The sequence below is a fragment of the Platichthys flesus genome, chromosome 4 (genome assembly GCF_949316205.1).
Source record: "Platichthys flesus chromosome 4, fPlaFle2.1, whole genome shotgun sequence".
In the NCBI taxonomy this organism is placed as follows: domain Eukaryota; kingdom Metazoa; phylum Chordata; class Actinopteri; order Pleuronectiformes; family Pleuronectidae; genus Platichthys; species Platichthys flesus.
The window spans coordinates 20,780,126-20,804,351 of record NC_084948.1 but is presented as its reverse complement, the minus strand read 5'-3'; the positions used below and the strand labels follow the sequence as shown (position 1 = coordinate 20,804,351).

The window sequence follows — 24,226 nt, the reverse complement described above, 5'->3', positions numbered from 1 at the left end:
ATGGGGTCGTGTATACATTCAGTAGGTTATAGGCTATGTTTAACAACACTTAAAGGGCCAGAGTTTTCTCTCAGGTAGTGAAATTATTCCTTTCAAGATGTAAAACTTGATTCTCCAATAATTCAGGCATCAGGGGGAATTTGGCTTCTACTGGTGAATGGCACACAAAACAGAAAGTAAGACATAAATCCTTACCTGGAATAACATTTCAGGAAAATACTTAATACCGCATAATAACAGGAGTAGAAATTTAAAATAAAAGTAAAAGGGCCGATCATCTCTATATCTTTCTGAAACTGACGACACCCACTTCATGCTGTGATTTTGATCCGAGTCTGATCGCCCCTCTCTCTTCTACCTTTAATTCCCTGGACACAACCATTTCCTACTTTTCATGCGAACAATCAAAAGCAACACAATAAACGTCTCATAGCAGCGACTGTCTGGAAATGTAGGCCACGTCTCCCTCCTCTCTATGACAACAGGCTTTTCACTCTGCCTTCAAGTGCAGCCGCTCATAATGACTATGAACAGGTTTGACATCACATGGTATGAACTAGTTGTGCTCGAGTAAAAAAATAACCTTTTAGGAGTATATACTGTAGCCCTGCTTGGAACAGCATAGCTTTAAGCTTAAACGCTAATGTCACCCAATCAGTAAAATATTTCCCAGTGGCACAAAAAAATCCCGTTCTCAATTCATTCGATTTATGTCGCTGAATGGGAGAAGAAATATTGACCTGCTGGTGGCTCTAGATGTAATGTCAGGGAATCACCAGAGACATTAAGATGCATGCTCTGGATGGATTCCCATGAAGTTGCACAGACAATTCAGTAAAACCCCAAAATGTCAACTTAGCGCCGGCACCAGAGGAGGAGAAGCAGGACTAAAGTCATTACCATGCGTCCCCTGGGGATCCTGAATGCTGCAGAACATTCCAGGCCAAATCCCTCCAAGTTTAGCTGTTGAGATATTTATGGGTTTAGAGAGTGTGCTTATATTTGTTTTTAGAAAATCTAAATCTGCCATGTTTTGTAATGGTTGATTTAAATTAATTAATTGTTTGATTATATTAGTTTAAAGTCTCAATTGTTTGTCTCAGATATGGTTCCTTTCCATAAGCCGGTCAGTAATCCATCTCCAGTGGTTTTAAGTTCAGCCATTTGATACAGACGCTCCCCACAGTGGATCTGCTCTTCACAAGCGTCCGCTGTGGCAGTGCGGCACATAACAGGAATACATAATACCTTCCAAGGGTACATCCAGAGTGGGATCAATGCTGTATTGGAGCCCAGGGAGGGGGACTTGAAACGTGAAAGTGTGGATTCTTTAGCACAACTGTAACACAAAGTGGCACCACAAGGCACCGATTCAGGCGTCTGCTCAGCTCGTCCTCACGGAGCAAGGGCGGCCAGGAGCTGCAATGCCAAGGAAACAGAGGACAAGAATAAAATAAACGAAGTCAGTGGATACAATGATATGCCGATAGAGGAAAAACAAGCATGCACCAGTGGGGGAATAACACAAGTGTCACCACATGGGAACACACAGGCAAGACAATGGTGCAGCCACAGTGGTTATAATGACCAGTTCCTGTCACTGACCCTTGCTGGATTTCCCAATATATCTAAGAACAGAAATAGAAATCATCATAAGCTGAGTGTCATTGAGAATCACTGTCCGACCTAATACTGTTTGCTCAAGCAACACCTGCTTTTATCGCAGCTTGTTTATCCGTGTGTGTGTGTGTGTGTGTGTGTGTGTGTGTTTTTTCTCCTCTTTTTTTGACGAATATGCCAACTGTTCTTCAGCGGTCTCCTGGAAGGTGTCAGAGAAACGGCTACACAGAGAAAAGAGTAACAGCCCCACTGTGTATTGTCGAGGTATTTGTTGATGTCAGGACATGCTGCCTTCTAGAGGAACTAATTTAGGCTGGGCCCTGAGTTATCTCTATTGTCACTTATAAGCACACATATGTTGATATATTGTACCACATTAGCAGACTATAATAGGAGAAAGTGTATTTTAATCACCTCTGCCCATGAGGTTATGTTTCCAGCCCTGAGGTCGGATCCAGGACATTTTGGTCACTTTCTTTAGCATCGCATTTTTCATTTATGAGTGCGGTAATTCAAATAAAAGTTGTGGATCCAGTGAATTTAAATGTGGTTTCATGAGGGAACTGGCCTTGGCAGTAGATTTATACCATTGTGTACTTCCAAACTCCACCAAATTTCAAGGTGAAATATTTTCCCCTTAACTTTTCTACATTTATTTGGCATCTGCAGATAAAGTTCATTATGCAAATAGGAATACTTATACTGACAGAGCCCATTTTGACTTTAAGAGAATTGTATACTTCATTATATTTGTGTTTATATTTTATTCAGTCACTATTGCCTGTTAGTATAAGTTGTTTGCCGACTTTCAATTAGATGTTATTGCCTCTTGGTTGCTCGTAAAGCAATTGGTGTTTGAACTGGTTGGTATCGTCTGTACTGAATAAGTTAGTGAATGCCCTAAACTCCCCTACTTCTATAATTTATCTAACATTAATTTCACTGTAGTCAAATTTGGAATCCGTGACTGAGTACTTCAGAATATGGGTTTGGCTAATTTAATAGTCAGAGATACTTTAATACCCGATGTCATTAAAGATGAAGCAGCTGCAGAGTTCTCAGTCCAGAGTGAACATCAAACCGGCCCAGAATCCTCTCTGAGTGTGAAACTCCGACAAAAACCTGTCACTGCACATCTGAAACAGACAAGTGGCCGTTGTAAATCAGAGGCCGGTGCGTTCGGCTCTTTATTCTATTAATCATGACGGATAACAGATGCTGGCAGAGGGTGTTTTTTTTTTATTTTGCTATGGAGGCAATTTGTGAATAAAATGGATTGACTGGAACAACAGCATAACAAATAATTCCATTATGCGTCATATGGCCCTTGTGATGGAGTCTGTTTCACCGAAGACTTCAGTGGAGGGATGTGCAGTAATCAGGAGTCCCTGCAGAAATGTGAGACTTTAAAAGAAACAATCACTTCACATGAAAAGGCGCTGCTGTGTCATTCATGTCAATCACAATCATTTCCACTGTAATTATGTGTGCGTTCTGACGGGAGCTTTATATTAAATTATTATATTTATATTTGTGAAGATTGCCTGGTGCGGACAAAGTCTTGATGTAGATAATAGATCTTTTATCTATGGTTTACTATTAATCTATTATATAATATTTCAGGTTTTTTTGGTCATCTCTGATGGTAAATTGGACATTTTTTAGTCTGGGACTGTTCTGGCACATATTGTTGGTCATAGTTGATAATTATAATTAATATGATTATTTGTCAAAAAAATTGCATTTTATAAAAGGAGCTATTCATTAATAATACAAAACAAATGGCAGATTAACTAGAGCCCTACAATCAGGAAGATTTGTACATAACTGGTGCATATTATCTTCAGGTATTTTTGTGTGAATAATTGTAACTTTTAGCAGATAATATTCAAGGGTGTACTTATGGAAAAGCAGAAGAAGACATTTGCAGATCCTGCATAATTATCATTAGTTTTAATTACAGCAGCCATTTAGGCTTAATTGTATCTGAAAGATGAGTTATTTAAAAATGTAGCTGGTAAAGAATAAATGTTCAATCGACAAGTGGCGTGCACGCCTGTACTAACACTGTGCCAGTGTAATCCTAATGCTCTCAGTCTTGTTTAGACTCTTACAATTAAAGTTTATGGAGCTGCATTAGTTTGTGCTTCTCATTTCTTCTTCATTGAAAGTTTTAAATGGGATGTAATTGAGAAGACAGTGTTTGCATGCAGACATAATTATAATATGCAAATGCTCCTCCTGTTTACGACGATACCCCCCACCCCTCTTGATGATATGCAACCAGAGATCCCCCCCAGGGCTGCGGAGCCTCCGTTAAGGCGTCAGCTGGTGGAGACTGAGCTGACTCCGATGAACTGTGCCTGTCAATAATTATGCCTGAATCCTGACAAGAGTCACACAAGGGCAGCTCGCAGTTCATCGCCGGCACCGTCTAATTGGCATCTACTGCTTCCTTGACAATGTCATGTCCAGAAAATATTCCTACAGCGCACCTGCCCAGGGCAGATGTTTGTGTTTTCCATTGTTTGTATTGTGCTACTAACTTTTTACAATGTCACATTCAAAATATGCATGAGTCTTAACTCCTGTAATTGTAAACATGGGCTCCCACTAAGCATTATTGCCCCCAGAATCGTTATAGATCCTTTCAAAACATAATTAAACAGTAGAAAATTTTCATAATTTCCCAGAATTTAATTTAACTCGGTGTAAAACAAAGAAAACCAGAAAAACACTTATGTTTCTCTTTTCGTCGGTCAATTCAATTTCGATTTCTTGCAGTGCACCTTGGTTTTTCCCACCCTCTCACTCCTTTGATTGCTTTTCACCGAAAAATACAGAAATAATTAACTGAGTAAGAAACCGCTTTGCACATTTTGCTGATTTGAGACGGTGAAATTAAGGACTTTTAGGCATTTTTGCAATAAAACTCAGAACATCGTGAATAATGTTCAGGGCAAAAGCATGAAATCTTGAGTGACATCTTCACGTCTAAAATATTTCCGGGATAGTTTGTCAAAGGGTTGTTTTGGCTCACGGCTGCGAAGCTGGAATTAGAAAGTATTGGTGAGTCTTTCAGGTTGATGCATTTCCTACTGATTGACTAATAGCTTCACCTCTGGTATAATCTCACACAAGGCCAGTGGTGGCTCTAACAGAAAAAAAAAGCACAAATTCTTCTGAGTCATGCTTTCCTTGTAACAAGAAGCTATTGTCACCACATCTCTGTCGAAACTTTGCATCAAGTGAAGCCATTTTTCATTTGGAGTGAATAAGCTGCAGGTATAATGACTCATTCCTGTACAGTTTAATGATGCTAGTTAGGACACATAGACATTATTCTCAGAGAGGACAATAATTAAGGACACATGGTTTTAGCTGTGCATTGATTTATTTATACATATTTTTTGGTGAAACTCTGATGTGTTGCTCTCCTCGCTTGACATCTCTGTGATTTATGAGATACCCTGAGTTGTCTTCAGTTGTTCACTTTGTAAAAAACATTACTTCTCTCTGGTTATTTAATCATGAGAATATCCTGGAGGATCCACGGGTGCCCTAATTAAAACATTTCCAAGGTTGTTAATGCCGCACTTGCACCGCAGTATCTGGGCGTAACGGAGCAGGTGAGGGGTAAAAAGCAAAACAGTTTTTTCATTTAGCTGTTAAAAGGAGAATTTACCTTGTCTGAAGTTGTGGAGATGCGTTATCGTCCCCACAGCTGCTCGCCCTGTTTAATATGTAAACTGGATCCTGTGTGTCGGGAGTGCCGCTGCAGAAATGTGTTGCACATTCAGATCAGGGGATGAGCATCTTTCAGTTTTCATTAGAATCACACTGCATTATTCAGGGCTCTCTCTAAGTTTGTGTTTAAGTGAGCATCTGATTGTTTAAGGATTTGCACAAGCACCTGCTGCAGTGTGCTATTTGAACAGAGCCTTATTTTGAGCGTGTGAACCAATAAAACACAGTCTGTCTCAACCAAGACATGTGAAGGGCAAATTTATTCTCCTTTTTCTTTTGTTTGTTTGTATGTTGCTGTGATGTATAGTTCCCTGTTTGTGTGTGTGTTTGTGTGTGGGTGGCTGGGTAATGTTCCAAAGTGTACTGCACATGCCTTGTACTGCAGAATTAAGCGTCCATGTAAATATGGAGAGAACATTCTCTCATGTCTTCTAAAAGATAATATATATACTGTTCGGCTGGCTCAGTATGTGTCATGGGTATCCTTGTATATTTTGGGTGTATGCAAATGTGTGATTTTGCTGTAACTATTTTTCTTTCAAAATACAACACAATGTAAATGGAAGCTTTTCTTAATTAGAAATGCAGGTGTCTATATAATCCCTCTTTGGTTGGCCTTTGTGCTCCTGCATCACTGGGCGCAAAAACAAACCTTGACTCCGGTTCCCCTTGTGCTCCCTCTCATGCTGTCTACGTATCGATTTGGCAGCCGGCACTAATGCTAAGCAATAAAACCGAAATAGAAATGTGAGGTGGAGCTGCCCTTTTCTTTTTAATTTACTTGCCCATTCAGACATCCGTTCACGTCCCTCCTTGCCTCCTCAGCAGCCCATTAAGGTTGATGCTCCGCTTTGAAGGCGGCTCGACATCATCTTAATGAAATTCAAAGGGCCATATTCTACACCAGAGTTGCCGTGGCAACAAAGTTTCCCCCTTCAATCCCTTCAGATGCTGAAAGATCAATAAAGTTTTCTCGATGGTGTGGCCTGGACATGCTCTGGCACAGATGGCCCTCTTGAGAAACCACGAGCTGTGTGGCGCGGCCACTATGTGAATACTAATAAAACAAACCCGCGAGGTCACAATTGTGTTTTAATTTAACAACGTTGGGTAAAGAGATCGGAACAAATCTGAACCAAAGATCTTGGCACTGTTAAAATTCACCTACTCTCCTGTATATATAAAAGAAACCTATTTTTGAGGAAGTATGACCTGCAGTGCAACACACTGTACTCAGCCTTAAATACAACTTTGACTTAAGTTATTTTGAAACAAATAGCCTGCAAAGAATTAAAAAGTCTAAATATAAGTCTTCAATATTTTCTATTTGTTTTAGATTGCATCTACTGTCAGATATGATCATAGAAAAGGGACCTATCTTTCTATTTTGTAGCTAAAATCTAAAAGACATTTTTAGATATTTTAAGAATTGTAACTGTTTATTTGGTTTTTAAATGAATCTGTTGTCTTCATTTTCACATTGTCCAGATTCAAGGCTATCATAGCTGCTGGTTTACTCTTTATCCCTTTATACTTTGGCCACAATGATTGTGAAACAGGTATTAAAGTTTCAGTGTGTAGGATTTAGTGACATCTAGTGGTGAAGTTGCATGTTGCAGCTGAATACCCCTCACTTCACCTCATCCTTTATATTCCATTTCTGATTTTAGATTCACCTACATCTATACAGACTGGATCTTTAAGTGGATCCTTAATTCAGAGTGGACTAATAAAGAGAATCTTAACTTTAACTCGTTGAGCGCTGCAGAAACCCTGTTGTCTTTTTTACTTTCTTAATAAAGGAAATTGGGAGGATTAATTTAGACAAGGCAGGCCCGCTGTGCTGCCAACAATAAAGGAGTGTTGTTAAATAAATAAATCCTCTCTGGGGGTTTGGAATTTTCCTCACTCAGTGTACCACCTAGTGTGTATCTTTGTACGAGTAAATGGTTTAACCTCACTGTAAATGACTGAACACAGACAATGTGTGCGTGTTGTATTATTTTATTTTTTTTCTGATTTCAAACAGTTAAGGTGGATCTGTCTCAGAGACGGAGGTGTAAGCCGAGCCTGCAGAGTCACAACAGAGAGGGAGGGGAATGAAAACACAAATCCCAGCAAAGGTTCAAATTTGCGAATGGTCGAGGGAAATGTAGAAATAAAGCGGAAGTAATTCTGTCACTGTCGATTGAATCTCTGACAAACTCTCCCACTGGTTTGAACTCGTGTTTCAAGCTGTTCTACTTCCTTCAGAAAATGACATCATACAAACTCAGATTTTTAATGAGCGCCCTGATTGGACAGCAGCATCTAGAGCTAACGAGGGGCCCTGTGGTCTGTCAGACAGTGGCCAGTGTGTGAGTGCGTGTGTGCGTGTGCGTGCATGTGCGTGTGCATGTTTTTGTGTGTGTGTGAGAAAGAGAGAGAGTGAAAATGAGGAAATAAACCACTGAGAATTTCCATTGCTGGCTGGCGAATGCAACGCGGGTTTGTAAAACGACTTCAGTGCACCGACCATTTCTCACGTCTGCCACTATCTTGAACATGCATAACAACAGCATCAGGCCAAGTGTATTAGGTTTAAGAGGTGTGAAAACAGTCTCTGTGCACAGCAAACCAATACGTTAAAGTCTGAGGAGGGAGAAAGAGAGCTTGGTTTACACTTTCCTACGAAATTTGACACGTGACATTGGAAATATTCTTTAAATTAAATAGAGTTTCATTAAGGGGATATTGGTACTCTGAGCATTAGTTGCTTTTGCTGTTGGCATCATGGGGGACAGAGTCAGTGTCATTAAGGATATCAGCCCCCCCCAGTGTGGTGGAGCATAGATTGAAAGGCTCATATTAGTCATGACAAATTGGACGGTGCACCCGAATTGCTGAAAAACAGACGGCAATTATCTATTTGTGTTTGAAATCCACGGCCAGCTTCTCTCGAGTGCATGTGAGATAATTTCGGGTGACCTCTGGAAAAACAGACACTGCTGTTGATTGAAACATTGGATCTGGCGGGTATGAGAACTGTCGCCCTGTGGGATTGGATGAGGTGATAGGCTGCAGCTCTACCCGTATGCCCTTGTCTAAACCTAGAGAAGGGAAGTCAGCTGTCATCTCTTTAATTTGTCAGCGTTAACAGGTACTCTCATCAACAGTGAGGCTCAAGGCGTTGCCAATGAAGATGGATGCCAAGGAGAGCATCAGCACACCACTGCTGCTGCTCCACTGGGGTCTTTTATGGTTATTACAGCCAAGGATCAGTTTTTACCCCTGTCACCACAGGCGTGTTCTCCTCTAGACTGAAATCAATAAGTCTAAAGGGGAATCGGAGAATCAGAACATCCTCCAAACCCCAGACTCATCCGATTATTCCTCCACCACCGGATGGGCTGGCAAAAAAAGGCCCCATTTCTGGTGATCTCACCTTTACATTTTGTTGCTGTGATTTACATGACAGGTTTCTGTCTAATGTTGCAGCACGCCTCAGAAGCATCGGGTGAACAAAGAGAATGAAAAGGTCGTAAAAAAATCCTTGACCGCTGCTGACAAGTGCCCTTTTCTTAATCCTCTGCCCTGAGGTGGGAACTCAGCGCAGGGAAAACGCACAAGTCTTGTAATGTGATGGAAATGCACACGCGTCTCACCGAGACCTAATATGGGAAAACTGTTGTGTTATCATTCACGAAATGATATGGTTCAGTAGTGATGCAGCCTGGTGGCACAAAAAAATTCTGTTATTTCCATTAAAAGGCTACAGAGACATGAGCTCCTCACGGGGTTGGTGCAGCCTTTCATCATCCCAGGTGCCATTATTTCAGAAAAGCTCCATTTCATTTTGTGATTGATACCTTGCTGGCAGCCTCAGCAATCTTGGTCCGACTCGTGGTTTTTGCAGCAGGCTCTCATAAAGGCCATGATGCTGTTTATTAATTCAAAGCTCTCCGCTTTTTGTTTTACTCAGTGTCTCTCTCTCTGTCTCACGCACAGGACCTGGACACCGATCGACGATGGAGCGGCTGCTTCTCTGCCTGCTGCTGTGTGCAGCTCTGTCGAAGGGTTACAGCTGCCCCGGCCGCTGCACCTGCCAGCACCTCTCCCCCACTCTGACTCTGCTCTGCGCTAAGACCGGCCTGCTGTTCGTGCCCCCCACCATCGACCGCAAGACCGTCGAGCTGCGGCTCACGGACAACTTCATCACCGTCATCCGCAGGAAAGACTTCTTCAACATGACTAGTTTGGTCCACCTCACCCTGTCCCGCAACACCATCAGCCAGATCAGCCCCCACGCCTTTCTGGGCCTGCGGTCCCTGCGGGCGCTCCACATGGACGGGAACCGCCTCAGTGCGATAAAGAGCGACCACTTCAAGGGCCTCATCAACCTGAGGCACCTCATCCTCGGAAACAACCAGATCCACCAAGTGGCCCCCACCTCCTTCGACGAGTTTGTTGTGACCGTAGAGGACTTGGATCTTTCCAACAACAACCTGCGCACCCTTCCCTGGGAGGCCGTAGCCAGGATGACCAACATTAACACGCTCACCCTGGATCACAACCTGATTGATCACATTGGAGCGGGGACTTTTACCCTGCTCACCAAGCTGGTGCGCCTGGACATGACCTCCAACAGGCTGCAGAAGCTGCCGCCAGACAGCTTGTTCCAGCACGCCCAGGTGCTGTCCGACGCCAAGAGCTCCAGCTCGTCCGCCCTGGCTGTGAGCTTCGGCGGGAACCCTCTCCACTGTAACTGTGAGCTGCTGTGGCTCCGCAGGCTGACGAGAGAGGACGACCTGGAGACCTGCGCCTCGCCGGATCACCTCATGGACAAATACTTCTGGTCCATCCAAGAGGAGGAGTTCATCTGCGAGCCCCCGCTGATCACCAAACATCTCACCACCAAGCCCTACGTGATGGAGGGCCAGGGTGTGACGCTGAAGTGTAAAGCCGTGGGTGATCCCGACCCAGAGATTCACTGGCGGTCACCAGACGGCAAGCTGGTGCATAATAACTCCCGTACCATCCTGTATGATAATGGCACCCTTGATATTCTCATCACCACGCTGAAGGACAGTGGTGCATTTAATTGTGTGGCGTCCAACGCCGCGGGCATCGCCACAGCTGCCGTCGAGATCAACATGATCCCCTTACCCTTGTTTGTGAACAACACGGGCCACATGCGCGAGGACCCCGGCCTCTCGGACATCACCACCTCCTCCAAATCTGGCAACGACACCAAGGGCTACGACAAGCAGGACAGGAGGGTGATGGTCGCCGAGCTGACCTCCTCCTCCGCTGTAATCCGCTGGCCGTCTGAGCGACACATCCCCGGCATCAGGATGTACCAGATTCAGTACAACAGCTCGGCAGATGATACTCTGGTGTACAGGTAAGCCATGGAGGAGTGGGTGGGTGGAGGGAGGGAGGGAGAGGAGGGTGGTAGAATAGGGACACGAGGACAGGTGAGACATCTGGAGCTACCATCTGCTGGGTGACACGAGGCTCCAGTAAGACAGACTGACGGATCCCAAAGATGTAAAATGATTAAGTATGTCCAAAAATAAGTAGAACCCCCCCACAGTGTACCCAGATGAGTACTTTTCCATATATTGAAATACAACTGAATGTATTGATGTATACAAAGAATATACAGTTTAATCAAGATATTTACAGATGGTAGTGAACAAGTTTCAGACTAAAGGGTCGTGTCAGCATCGTAAAAACATGCTATGACGATAAACAATAACACCAGGACAAGTGTTTCATTGCATGTTTCTATTTAGATCATTAGCAAGTGTCTGCATTAATTGGTTTCAACACAGAGTGTGATTAGATGTGGTTGTCTAATGATGGGCCTGGCTGCCGCGGTAGTATTCAGATCAGTGACTAACAGCGTGTAAAAGGAGCAAGACCGAGCTATTATAAAAACTTGTGATAAGTACCTGCATTTACATTTTTTTTTTTTACTTTAATAAAAGTACTATAAGCATTATAATGAGTCCATTTGTCCAGCGGTTTTCAAAACGAGCGTTCTTTCTTTTTTTAAAGGGTCACAAGATAAATGTGATGGGCGGTGAGAAGATACTTGTGAGAGGAAGGAAGAGCAAATACACTTTTACTACTCTCTAATCTGGGTATTATTAAGAAAATTATAGTATTGGGCAACTTTTATCTCTTTGTGCATTAAAATATAAATGAAAATGAAACCATCTTTGATGCTGATAACAACCTTGAAATACTGTATCTGAATTATGATGAGGGACAACACAACATTGCAAATATAGCTGAAAATGGCACTGGTTTGATTTCTAACTGGATTATTGTGTGTTTCTTCATGTAACATATATAGTAACAACAGTTATCAGAGCTTGTGGATTATTGCCTCTGACTAGGCTTCTGTTTGTTATTTAGCAGCATCACTCAGAAACTACTGAAACGATTTCCAAGACATTTTTGTGGACGAGTGGTGCATGACCAATGGAAGAATGATGGGATCAGACATAGGGCTTTAGCCTTGGTGGAGGTGTGCGCTCTCTGAAGGGCCCTTCTGGTTTCCCTCTGAAATGTAGTGAAGTAAAAGTTTCAGAAAACAGGAAAACAAAATAGTGCTTTACCACGGTTCTTGAATAAATGTACTGAAACAGTTTCCATCACGGTTTTAATATCAGCAACTAAATTTTATTAAAATGTCAAATTTGCTGCTGACAGAGTTAGATAATCACTGGATCATTCTTACTCTGTATTTACGTGTAAATGTTTTAAAGTTTATTATTTATTTTCTGCTACTTATGGGTAGTATACATATATATTTTAGATGCTTTTCACATGTTTTGCTTGTAGAATCTTAATCTGAAAAGCAGCTGGTTATATATAGCTTTGAAATGAATGCTGTGGATTAGTGAGTCGAGTATAAAATGAAAAATCAACTGACTTATGAACCAATGGTTGGTTGCAACAAGAACAAGGTTAATATCAATAAGTTTGTTATAGTAAATTAAAATCTACCCTATTAGTTGAGATGCCAAGTCAAATATATAACTTGCGTCCATTGAGAAAATGAAAGAGTGAATCGCGCTTAGTTACAATGAAAAGCTGAGTCATACTTTATAATTAGCACCCTGTCTTTAAACGACTTTTGGCTAAACTTATTAGCTTATGTCTTAAATAAAATAATTAATAAAGTGTGTTTCTTAAGCAGTATGTGACTCACTTAAAGCGAATCTAGTGATTGAGGATTTATGTATTTGTGAAGGGAGTTAATTACAGTGGTCGACTCACTTCTTATTTTTTTTATGTTTTATTAGAAATAATGAGTTGCTCTCCTGTATAATTTTCTCATCCAGCTAAGGCTTGGAGCTGAGTGTTGTTTTGTCTTTAGGTGGTACATTATTACCTACAAATGATAACCATCAGAGTCTCCCTTTAGGGAAAAGGAACAAGCTTCTAATTATATTAACGCCGGTGTTGACCTGAACACAATGCCTTTCTGCTTCCTCCTTAGAGTCACGTAATCTCGCGCTTGCCGACAAAATGTGTCCTTAGGTATTCACACACATCCAGTCGGCCGTCACGTCATGCATCACTCGTCCTGCAGCGGCCAGCTGCTGGGGCATATTCTTTAGACACTTCTGCCTTGTTTATCACCTTGACGTTTACCTTTCACTCTCATTTCATACACAAGCCCAATAGAGCGGCTTCTCGTCGCTTTTTTGTAATGTAACATACTCCCTCATAAGTCAGCTTTAATGGAGCGTGGTTCCTTTTTATGCTCGTCTCCCGGAATGAGCGATATTAAATGCCATGGCTGCAATGGCCCTGTTGTCTTTTTGTTGTGTGGAACGGACACCTTTGTGTGATTTAATACACCTTATGCAAATCAGGCTGTGTGGGCGTCGTAATAGCGATGATTAATCCTCTGTGTCTTCACCACCGCTCTGTGTGTCTTTCCTCTGCAGAATGATCCCATCCACCAGCAAGAACTTCTTAATCAACGATCTGGCCGCCGGACGGGAGTATGACCTTTGTGTGCTGGCGGTTTATGACGACGGCATCACATCCTTAACAGCCACACGTGTGGTTGGCTGCGTGCAGTTCCACACAGCCAGTGAGGTCAGCCAGTGCCGCTTCATGCACAGCCAGTTCCTGGGAGGCACCATGATCATCATTATCGGTGGTATAATTGTTGCTTCGGTGCTGGTGTTCATCGTCATCCTGATGATCCGTTACAAGGCCTACAGCAGCCCGGAGGACAGCAAGACCAAGGTCAGCTCCAGCATGCACTCCCAGACCAATGGCAGCCAGCAGCGGCTCCAGCGCTCCGTCTCCAAGCAGCCGTCGGATGAGGGCCAGCGTGAGGCCCAGGTGCACAAAGAGTGCATGGCGCTGGTGCTGAGGGTGGACAGTGGCAAGAAGGAGGAGCCAGCCGCCACTACTGCCATCCTGGAGGTGGAGCTGCCTCCAATGAGTGTAGACAAGCTGAAGAGAAGAACCAGCCTGGACGCACAGTGCTGTGGCCCCCCGTCTGAGGACACGCAGACAGACAGTAGCCTGACAGGCTCCACCATGTCCCTGTGTCTCATTGGTCCCAGCGCCGGCACCAAGGAGGCTCCCAGGCTCAAGGACAAGAAAAGTGCCCTGGCTAACATGGGTTTGCTTCCCAACGAGCTGGCACGAACTAGGCATAGGTTCTCTTTTGACGGTGGGGATTACTCCATATTTCAGAGTCATAGTTACCCGCGCAGAGCGAGGACGAGGTGGCACAAGTCCACCAACCAGCTGGACATGGAGTCGTCTCCGCTCGCCAACCGGAGAGTTACGTTCAGCAGCACTGAGTGGATGCTCGAGAGCACAGTCTGAGGAAACCAGTGTCGCTGAAGCGCGGCTCGGCCACGCACGCAGACACACACGTGTAAAAACACACAAACATAAACCTACATGCCATATGATGCACTCTTTTTCCTGCACACAGCGAACGATAAACACAAGCACATTTACTTACACGTGAAAACTTTCTGTGAGTTGCTGGAGAAGAACAGTCTCCCCTCATCCTGCCTCCCCATCATACTCCCAGAGAGGTTTGTCGGCCATGTCCTTTCTTTATGCAGCAGTGCCTTATTCTAAAAGATGTACGAATGGAGGACGCTGCTCACTGTAGTCATAAACTTTCCTCTCTTATCATCGCCTCCCGCCGTGATAATGGGGGCGCGTTACTTTGGATTTATAATTTTCTCCTTTTTCTGTGACATGCCAAGGGGGTGTGGCGTTTGGATGTATGTAACTGTTTAATTGTTTAAAAACAGAAAAAAAAAAAAAAAAACTCATCATAACTGTAAAGTGAACAGCCAGGTATCCTGTTATGTCAATCATGTTTTGGGTTCTTTCAAAAAACAACAACTAAAAAAAAACTTTTGCACAGAAGACACGAGATACGAGGACAAGTATCAACCACCAGTCTATAGAATAATAATAATAATAATAATAATGAAAAAAGAAGAAGAGAATTTTACACATGCCAGTTTCTAACGTTAGCGCAGAGAGGACGGACCTGGAGAGCTGCCATGGATTCCTCTCCGGCTGTGGGACTATATGATGTTTAATAGGTATTGTTCCAGATGTGACTGTATATTAATCGGTACTGTATCTGGCTGGTCTAGATAAAAAGACAACAAACAAAAAAGACATATATAAGTATATTAAAAAACATTTGGTGTATGTGTACTAACTATGTAAAGTAAGTAAGTCATATGTCACATGACTTTTTACAAAGCATTTGGGTGTTGGCTGCAAGTTTTTACATTAAAAACCTGTGTCATCACACCTCGCCCTATTTAGTATGTCAAAGTTTGGACCATTTATCCCCCTCGCGAAGGGTATTAAATTTTTGGTGTGGGTTAACTGTACAAGTGGTGTTTCCTTCTTGTGCTTCGGGGCCAGCGGTATTTGTGTCCACTGCAGGAAGGGACGCACCGGTTGAGACCATATCAATATTTTATTTGCCCGGTTACTATTCATAAGGCCTCGGGGAAAGCTGCACCGTGGCCGCGGAGCAGAGCTGGGGCGCAGAGCGACCAGGGACATGATGACTGGAGGATGTTGACGCTGAATTCAAATGCAGCCAGCTGTTTCTTTACAAGGGTGCATCATCTGGTGCTTACCACTAGGGGGACACAACAGACAGTATTATGCCTCATAAGAGTTTTCATGACAAAATCCATTTTTTAAAAACCGAACATGTCCTATTGTCTGCGTACAACTGTATTAAAGTGTGTTATAAACCATTTTAATTGTATTTGCACTGCACATAAATGCTAAACGTGGGAGAGGATTGATAAGTGTGACAGTGGGAGCAGATACAATCAGGGTAGAGGAGGGATATTTGTTTGCTGGTCTGGAAGCCGCCCTCTCCTCCTGATTGCAGCTCCTTAGAACCGGCTGAGATCAAACACAGCGGCGTGGACTTCACAGAGATAAGTCTCACTGGAGCTTCTTCAATCCTCTTGACTCTGCGATTTGCATCCTCAGTGGCAGAGAGGATTGAGTCGAAGAACGGGGTCATCGCTTTTTTTTTCTTTCCATCTCCTGTTTACCAGTTTCCAGCCAAATCGGTTCTACTTTTTTTTCCAGCAAGGAGAAGACTTCACTTCAGGGTGTAAACTCTCGGCTGCGTCCGTTCATCCATCTCCTCATTAAATGCTGATGCTTTCTGCTCTGGAAATGCGCTGCTGACCATTTCTCACAGCAGGAGAGGTACTTCTGCCTGCTCCTATCTGTAACCATCATTCAACACAAAATCTGCTTAGGTAGGAGGAGGCTGAGACATCACCCAGGCTATGGAATTGGCCCAGACAGCCAAACTAGTGAACACTGGGGATGGAGCAGAGTGTGTTGTGTCTCATCAGCAGTTCTGAGTAACTGAAAAAAATAAATGTGCCTTGACTGGGTGTGTGTTGGGGTTTTTTCCACTAAAGATCCCATTATATGTTTAAATCGCAGATATACCGTGTGTGTTTGAAATCTTCAACGTGAACCTGGTTTTAATGTGTATAAAATGTAAGGTCTGATTCACACTATCACCATTTTTTTCTCATTCCTCATTGTGCTGACCCTGCAAGTTTTCTTCGATGGTTTATTTATGTCATACTTCACATATAAAACATTACTTAATTTCTGGAATCTGTTTTCTCATCGGCAGATATCAGATCGAGACATTATACAGTTCCTGTGGAGAGAGCTGAAACTGAAGAACAAAATTAGATTTGCTACGATTGGGAAGTTCAAATTTTAGCAATTGTAAAAGCAGATTATTTCCTTACTCTGCTGTTATTTCATCTGTTTGAGGGGCCTGGTGTTACAGCTATTATCAAAAGCACGGACATTTGTATTTTTGTTTGCACTCATTAGTCTCTTAGTTCTCCTAACTCTGAGACCATGCTATAGTGGTTTAATGAGGCCGTAACATACATCTGCAGAATGATAATGTGAATATGCTCAAACTGGCCAATGCTGTCACTGATGTTGAGCAGAAAATATTTACTGGGTAATGTTTATAAGTTTATTTAATCAGCACTAAACACAAAGGACCAATGCTCTCAAAAGGGGGAGGGAGACTGAGTGCTAATGGAAATCCATTCTCCACGAATGTCTGAACATATTTTTTGTTTCTATCCACATTAGCAGCACCACAGTGATGCCATTAGTGTAGCTTAATGATGAACTGATAGTCTGACATCCAAACACCCAGAGCCACAAATCCTATTTATAAATCTTTTTCTTAATAGTTGTTTTCCGAATAAGTTGTCCTAACTCGAGACGCAGCCATAAAACATGGATTTTCTGTTTTGCCAAATGCAGTTTAATCTTAAGAATCTATTTTAAAAACTTCCATCAACACCGATTAGATGAGTTGTTTTTCCTCTTCCAGGATTCGGGGGAGTTTGATCCGAGCTCAACTCGGCCCACACAGCTGCTTAGAAAAAAAAACCTTCTGTCTATTGACACAGACTTAACAAAGTGCTTCAGGCTTTTCCAGTACACACACACACACACACAAACACACACACACATACTTTCAATACAGTTTACCAGCACCTACTCTGCATCAGATGATCTGACAAAAAAGAAAACCCAGATGGGACAGGGCTACTGCTTATTACACGATTTACCAAGTGCGACAGGATGAAACCAGAAACAGCGACCAAACGATGAGGTTCATCTGTTCAGGGCCGTTTATGGAAATATAGGAATCTTTTTCTCAGGCATTACATTTCTAGTTTAGCCGTCATAGAGCACTTCCACATTTCCTCACATTTGTTGTGACCGTGTGGGGCGGCTTGTTAAACTCCTCTGTATCTGTTGCATATTGAACAGACATGCACGTTCAAGCAGGGACTGCAGTGACTGCATGGATCCACAGCGGCCTCTGTTTAATTCTTCACCAACAGTTTGGCTAATTAAAAAGTCACAGCACCTCAGATCATACACTCTTTTTCCTACTGCTGTCTCAGATTGTGAATTATTAACTCTGTTATCTGGACTTACACTTCCATCTCATTACATTACACCGAATTAAACTGGCCGGTGAAAACAGGTTCCTAGATTTACTTTACAATATCTTCAGGTATCCAACGATAGTGTCCGACCTGTGACACGTGGTAACACATAAGTGGTGTAAAAGGGGTTTTGCAATGAAAACATTAACTCAAAGTTAACATTGTGTTGGTTTATCTCTTACTTCTGTCAACTTATCTGTGCACAATTCCCCCCCCCCCCCCCGACTGCACAAATCTCCAAAGAATGCTCACGAATACATGGGTTTATGTATCCTAAAGAAGTCAATTTCTTTCAGCCACTCTGCTGCAGGGTCGGAACACATTACTCATTCAGGAGGAAATTGTGCATTTGTCTGGGACTATTTTTATTTTCAGCTCTATGAATTAAATTAACACACATTTGGTGTTCGAATGAGAACTTGTGGCGGTGGATGTGGGATCAGCTTGAAAATAAACGACAGCGTCTATGTTTAGTATAATGACGGCACATGACAGCCTGTGATTCATTGGTGCGGTTTCATTTTAGATGGAATAACAGAGGTTTGAACCTTGTGTTTCACTCTGGAAAAGAAAGTCCTGCCCGGAGGTTATTCATGTGTGTCCTCTGTATGTGGCTGCGACTTCACAGCAAGTGGAAGTTGTTTGATCAATTTATTAAACTAAGATTCGGCTAAGAAAATAGATTCTGATTTTACTAATAAATCATCTCGATCAAAACAAATCATTTATGTACAGTCCCTAAGCTATATGATGTTTGTTTGTTGCACAAATTTTTTTTAAACAAAACAATTTAAAAACAGCACATTTGATGTTTATTTTTCACCAGGGTAATGCACTTGATAAAAGTATTAAAATTGAAGAAAAAAAAATATACAAAACAAAAAACACATTCTATCATCATTGGTGAGAAAAGTTACATGATTGTAACTCTTTCACTTTTTAAATAAAAAAACCCACGGTGGACATTTCAGGACAGAGGCTCTTCACGTGAGACAGACTGAGCAGAGACATGGTGATTAATCAATGAGCCGGCAGCCAGCGGCGTTCTTCATCGGGCAGGTGGCGGAACCCCCCCCCATCTCTCCTCACGCTGCCTGTGCTGTCGTAATGTGCGTCAAGACACTGCAGCGGTGATGAGATATTGCTACAGCGAACACCCTGGGAGAGGGCTGACAGCACAGGTTTGTTGAAGTCTAACAAAGTACAATAGAGAGCGGCCCTGCAGAGAGAAGCCCTCCGTTAAGACGAGCAGAAGAAACTGCTGTGGTTTCCCTGCTCATTACCTGAGCTGTGTCTGTCCACGTTCTGTGGATCTCAGTCAGCCGAGCTATCAGCCGAGCTCCTCTCACCTGCTGCTTTCCAGTTTTTCCTCTTCTTTGTTGAATTCAGACCCGTCTCGGCGTCTTTGTGGAAGTCCTGTTTTCGCTTTTTGCGACTGTGCGTCTGTCTCTTTCGTTCTCCATCATCGCTGCCCCCTGAGCTGCTGTCATCGTCTCTCCCTCTGGGTTTCAAACTCTTCTTGTCTTTGTGTCGACTCTTGGTCCTCTTCCTCCCGTGCTTGTCTTTGTTGCTGCTGCTCTCTCCGCTGCTGTCTCCGCTGCTGCTGCTCGGACACTTGGCTTTCTTTCGCTCCCCGTCCTCGTCTTTCTTCTTCTTCTTCTTCTTCTTCTTTTTCGTCTTTCGAGAGGATTTCTTGGAGTGTCTCGATAAGCTTCCTTCTGTGTCAGACTTGGACTTTTTCCTTTTGTGGCGTTCAAGCTTCTTTGTAGATCTGTTCACACACAAAAAAAAGGAATTGACAAAAAATAATCGTGGGCAAGAATAGAATTCCCATGTTGTTCCCATGTTTATGACGCCAATGTAGATTAAACCAGTTTCATGATACAAACTATGGTTGTTAAATTATGTGATTGGTGCATAATTGTTTGTCAGATGTGATCATTATTTACAAATTGGACTAGTTGCATTATGGGAAATGTAGGATCTACTAAATTTTTTTTATTTATTTATCTTTTGTGACACCAAACGCTAGTTCCCTGGACCACACCTTTAAAATCGAGTTGCATGTGTAGCTCAGTTATAATCTTTGACTTGTTGGGTGTGATGCAGCATTCTTTCTTACCTGTCCCTTTTAAACTCCTCGGGATAGAGCTCCTTGAAGCCACTGTGTCCCCATCTGTGTGGAGATACAAATGAATTAGCTGCAGAAAGTTGTGCAGAATGACTTCAACAGCATTGAACAGAGCAAGAGATCATATACTGCACCTGTCGGGATCTTTGGCCTCAAACTCGTACAGTTTGCGTGTCCAGTATCGAGCTTCTCTGTCATCGTGTTCCGAGACTCTCTCTCTACTGCGCCTCAAGTCTCCAGTTTGATCTGCCCCTCGGTCACAGTGCATCTGGCCCCTAAAAATACAACCGCTGTTAGTAAATAAACAAGCCATCACATGGTAACAGCTCCCTGAAGTGAGAGCTACGTTATGAAAGACGCTCCCTTATGAGCTTTGGTGTCACTTGTGTGCAGGTGGCTCAGATTAAACTGGGACATTCACGGCTCCTACCTCGAACACACTGTGTCCGATGATTGTTTGGGGTCGGTCCTCTGGACCTGCCAGCCTCGCATTTTCCACATCTCCTGTTCTTCTTGGATCTGCCGTGGGAAGATGTCAGTACATTAAAAGCTGCCCCCACACACACAAACACACACACACAAACACTCTGACTGCTTTATTTGAACTCACCAAAGGGGAAAGTATTTAAAGGATTCCAATATTTACACAGGTTGTGAATAGAGATGATCTGATACCAGGATCACAAATACCTCGAAAACCGAATGAGGTGAGTACACAAGTCAATCTACTGCTCGGATACCAAGATTTTCAAATGTATTAGTTTCAACCGGATAAAACTGAAATCCCTTCTTCATCACTCAGTAGTTGAGTTGTACTGTAAATGGCACGCGCTGCTGTTAGAGCAGCGAAGAAAAGCTCAATTCTAATAGTGTGGTGTTAGCCAGAGCTTAAATGTCAGCAGTACTTTGGTTTCGAGGGCTGACACACTCCAAAATGTGTTGTGCATCCCTAGATTCAATTAACCATGTTCTTCTTTGGTTATGGCTATCAAACTAGAAAATAAAATCAGTTCTATGACTCATTCTCTATGTATTGCACAGGGTTTAACCTGAGCCAGGCCATACAGCCATGACAGCAGACATCACTTCCATACAGGGTTAGTAGCATACAGCTGCTAAATACCTTATACCATTTCCTTCTTGAATACCCTGGTATCCAGTCAGTTCTTGGTTTAGGCTAATATGTGAGGTCCAGGTTTCGTAAAGCAATGAATGGTATCGTAACCTCTAAAAGTGAACATTCAACTTGTAGGTAGGGAAAATACATCTGCAAGTCAGTTTGTGTTCACGCTCAAAGCTGCCAAACATCAGTATCACCGACTGGACAGAGAACCAGATGGCTCTGAGTGTCAGGAGGTTCAAATCTGAAGGGAACACCTTTAGGCTTTGGGTGATTGTCACGCACCCTTCACTCAATTGTCTGACATTTTCTCCAAAAGGAAAATTAATCAACAAGGTGATTCTGTTTCCCCTCCACACAGCCAACACTCAGCTACCAGATCATCGTGTTGCCTGCTCCACCCTCATGCATCAGCACTAACTACATGACCATAGAGTTGTATCAACATCTCTCCATCAATCTCTCAAGGGGACAGGATTCCCAGCTAGGTTGGTTTGAGTCCGCTGTACCTACTAAACCGAAAATAAGGAGGACCCCTGAGGATCACACCCCTGGAAACGGATGTCGCTACCAGCTGAGTGTTTCCCTTACGTCATACACATGTTGGATGTGTCTCACCTTGTTGTGAGCGTCCGTGTGACGGATCACGTTCCTCAGCAGCGTCTTCCCCAGCGGCTGAAAGGACATGGTGTCTCCGGACAGGACCCTCGTGTGAGTCTGGACCAACACAAACCAGAGATGTAAACAAACAGTTCAGAAGAAACCAGCTTCTTCTTACATGGTGGCGGGTAAACGAGCACTCACCTGTTAGCCTAGCTAGCTAGCTAGACAACACTTCTCGGTATTCAGCTTGAAGGACGAAGTAGAATTAAACGGTGTACTTCTGACAGTGTCTCCACACAACACGACACCAGTACTACCAGTACACGTTCACTGCCGGTCCGTGAGTGTGTACACTGTGTTCCAGGACGTGTACATTTCAAGAGGAAACACACACACAAACACAAACTCGGCTCAGAGAGTTTCCGGTGTCGTGCCTTAAAGTGATCGTCTGCCAGAACCTCATCTCCGTCCACGGGAGCGCGCGGGCAGCATGTGGAAGTTGTTTCTCCTCCACGTTAGTGTTCGTCCACAGCTGCTGTTATCAAACACACAAGTCTGTTTCCGCGGGGACAAAGAATGTGTTAGTGACAATTTGTAAACACAACTGACGCACAATTCGGTTTGTTTGAAGATCGATCAATTATCATACATTGTATCAATGTGACCGTCCGAGATCACAGACATCATCACAGTGGTACTGTGAAAAGAAGTGAATGTCTTCTTCTGCGATTCATTGGCGGTTGGCAACCAACGGCCAGGCTCACTACCGCCACCTACTGTGTGTCTCCGTTGGTTCCAGGCACCTTGACGTTTGTTGCCAGCTACCAATAAACCGAACAAAGAAGAAGAAAAAGAAGAAGCCGCTTCCATCATATATATTTATATATCTATGGCTTCCATAAACTGCTCCAGAAAAATAAAGAATGCAATCGTGACTGTGATGGCAAAAAACAAAAGATAATTTCTTTATTTTAACCCATCCATACGTAACTTTAGTTACGGTGTAGTTTCCAGATATTGCCCAAACATGAATGATAAACATAGCAAATATATATAAAAATCTGAGACGATCACAACACAATCATTTCTGACTTTGCGATTAACTTCTTTGGTCTCAATTGAGATAATTAAACGTTAAATGTTTCACAAACACATATCTTTGTTATCACAGCAGAAATAAACATATGTGTATTGAGAGTTATAACCCCCACTGTATGTCTGTCTTCAGCCGTCATGTCACTTCATCAGATTTAGTTTGTTTCCTCTCACACTCCAGTTTATTCTCAATGTGCTCGGCCCCTTCAAGTATCCATTACCGACTGCTGTTGACAGTTTTTGACACAAATTACTGCTGACTGATGGAAGTACTTCCTTTTAAGAAAAACTGTATCTTTTGATAGTTATATTCTCTCAAAATAGATCATTGGTTCAAATCAAACAAGGTCCTTTTAGTCTTCATTGATCCCGACAGGTAAAAAACTGATTTCAAGTAATTGGGCCACAGTAGTTTAATATACTCAATTTCCTCAATCTTGTCCTTCAATACAGTTTTTAGACACTTTTACTTTATGTATTTCCATGTTTTGTGACTTCATACTTCTACTGTCTTGTAGCTCTTACGCTATTACATTTATCTGACGGCCACAGTTATTTGTTACATTAAGGATTAAAGTCTTACAGATGAAAACTAGGATATGGTTCATGTTTAGATAAAACCAATAAAGACACAGTACTTTTTTGTACTGCTACATTTTCTTAAGTAATAGAATGTAAATATTACTCCCAGCATTGCGATCAAATATAATTTTTGTATTGATCTTTTGTCAATAACTATTAAACTAAAAATCCTTTTCATGTGAACATTTTACGTGATACAGAAAGATGTGCATTTGGCAGAGATGATCTCTAAGTGCTTTACAATTTCCAGATAATTAAAAGATTTTCAAAGGCAGATATTTGGTGCACAGATATTTTAGACTGCAGCTGCCTACTGACATAGAATGACTTGTAATTATTTGCCACCCTATCCACTGTCATTACCCGAACAATAACCGTAAATCGCCTCAGTATTCCTTTACAAATTGTATCTGACAACAAAAACGTAATGGGACTCCCAGGGACAAAGGCTTATCAGTGTGTGGTGCTCGTACGTATCTGTTTGAAGGTCAGGGAAATAAAAAGAGACGAGTGCCTCTTGTTTCATTGCAGGCACACTAATAATTTACAATAAGGATCCACGGTGACCATACCAACAATCTGTTCTATTTCAGCTGCTCATTTGATTTACAAATTGGCCGACTGCGTGCCGTCCCTGTGGCAAAGCGGCTTTCTTCCCGCCTCCCCAGTGGTGGAATGACTCTCCCACCACTCTTTGAATAGCAAAGTCACTCCTTATATATCAGCCACACATGAATTAAATATTCTCTCTGTTCAAATAAACATCTTGGTTTTGCTATTCCCTCG

The 24,226-nt window shown here is 42.6% G+C and overlaps 2 protein-coding genes across 2 annotated transcripts; one reads left to right on the top strand and one right to left on the bottom strand.

The window, feature by feature from the left end:
* The first annotated feature begins 9,374 nt into the window (after positions 1-9,374).
* lrfn1 (leucine rich repeat and fibronectin type III domain containing 1) lies at positions 9,375-16,438 on the top strand. Its single transcript, XM_062385210.1, has 2 exons — positions 9,375-10,750; positions 13,317-16,438. Exons 1-2 carry the CDS (start codon positions 9,375-9,377, stop codon positions 14,215-14,217), a joined length of 2,277 nt encoding a protein of 758 aa, XP_062241194.1. The 3' UTR covers positions 14,218-16,438.
* Positions 16,439-18,698: 2,260 nt separating this feature from the next.
* On the bottom strand, positions 18,699-22,508 carry nkapd1 (NKAP domain containing 1). Its single transcript, XM_062386775.1, has 7 exons — positions 22,413-22,508; positions 21,965-22,318; positions 21,779-21,877; positions 20,471-20,559; positions 20,175-20,315; positions 20,032-20,085; positions 18,699-19,680 (listed from the first exon to the last, which is right to left on the bottom strand). The coding sequence occupies exons 3-7, from the start codon at positions 21,845-21,847 to the stop codon at positions 19,224-19,226; spliced, it is 810 nt and encodes a 269-aa protein (XP_062242759.1). The 5' UTR covers positions 21,848-21,877; positions 21,965-22,318; positions 22,413-22,508; the 3' UTR covers positions 18,699-19,223.
* Positions 22,509-24,226: the final 1,718 nt, after the last annotated feature.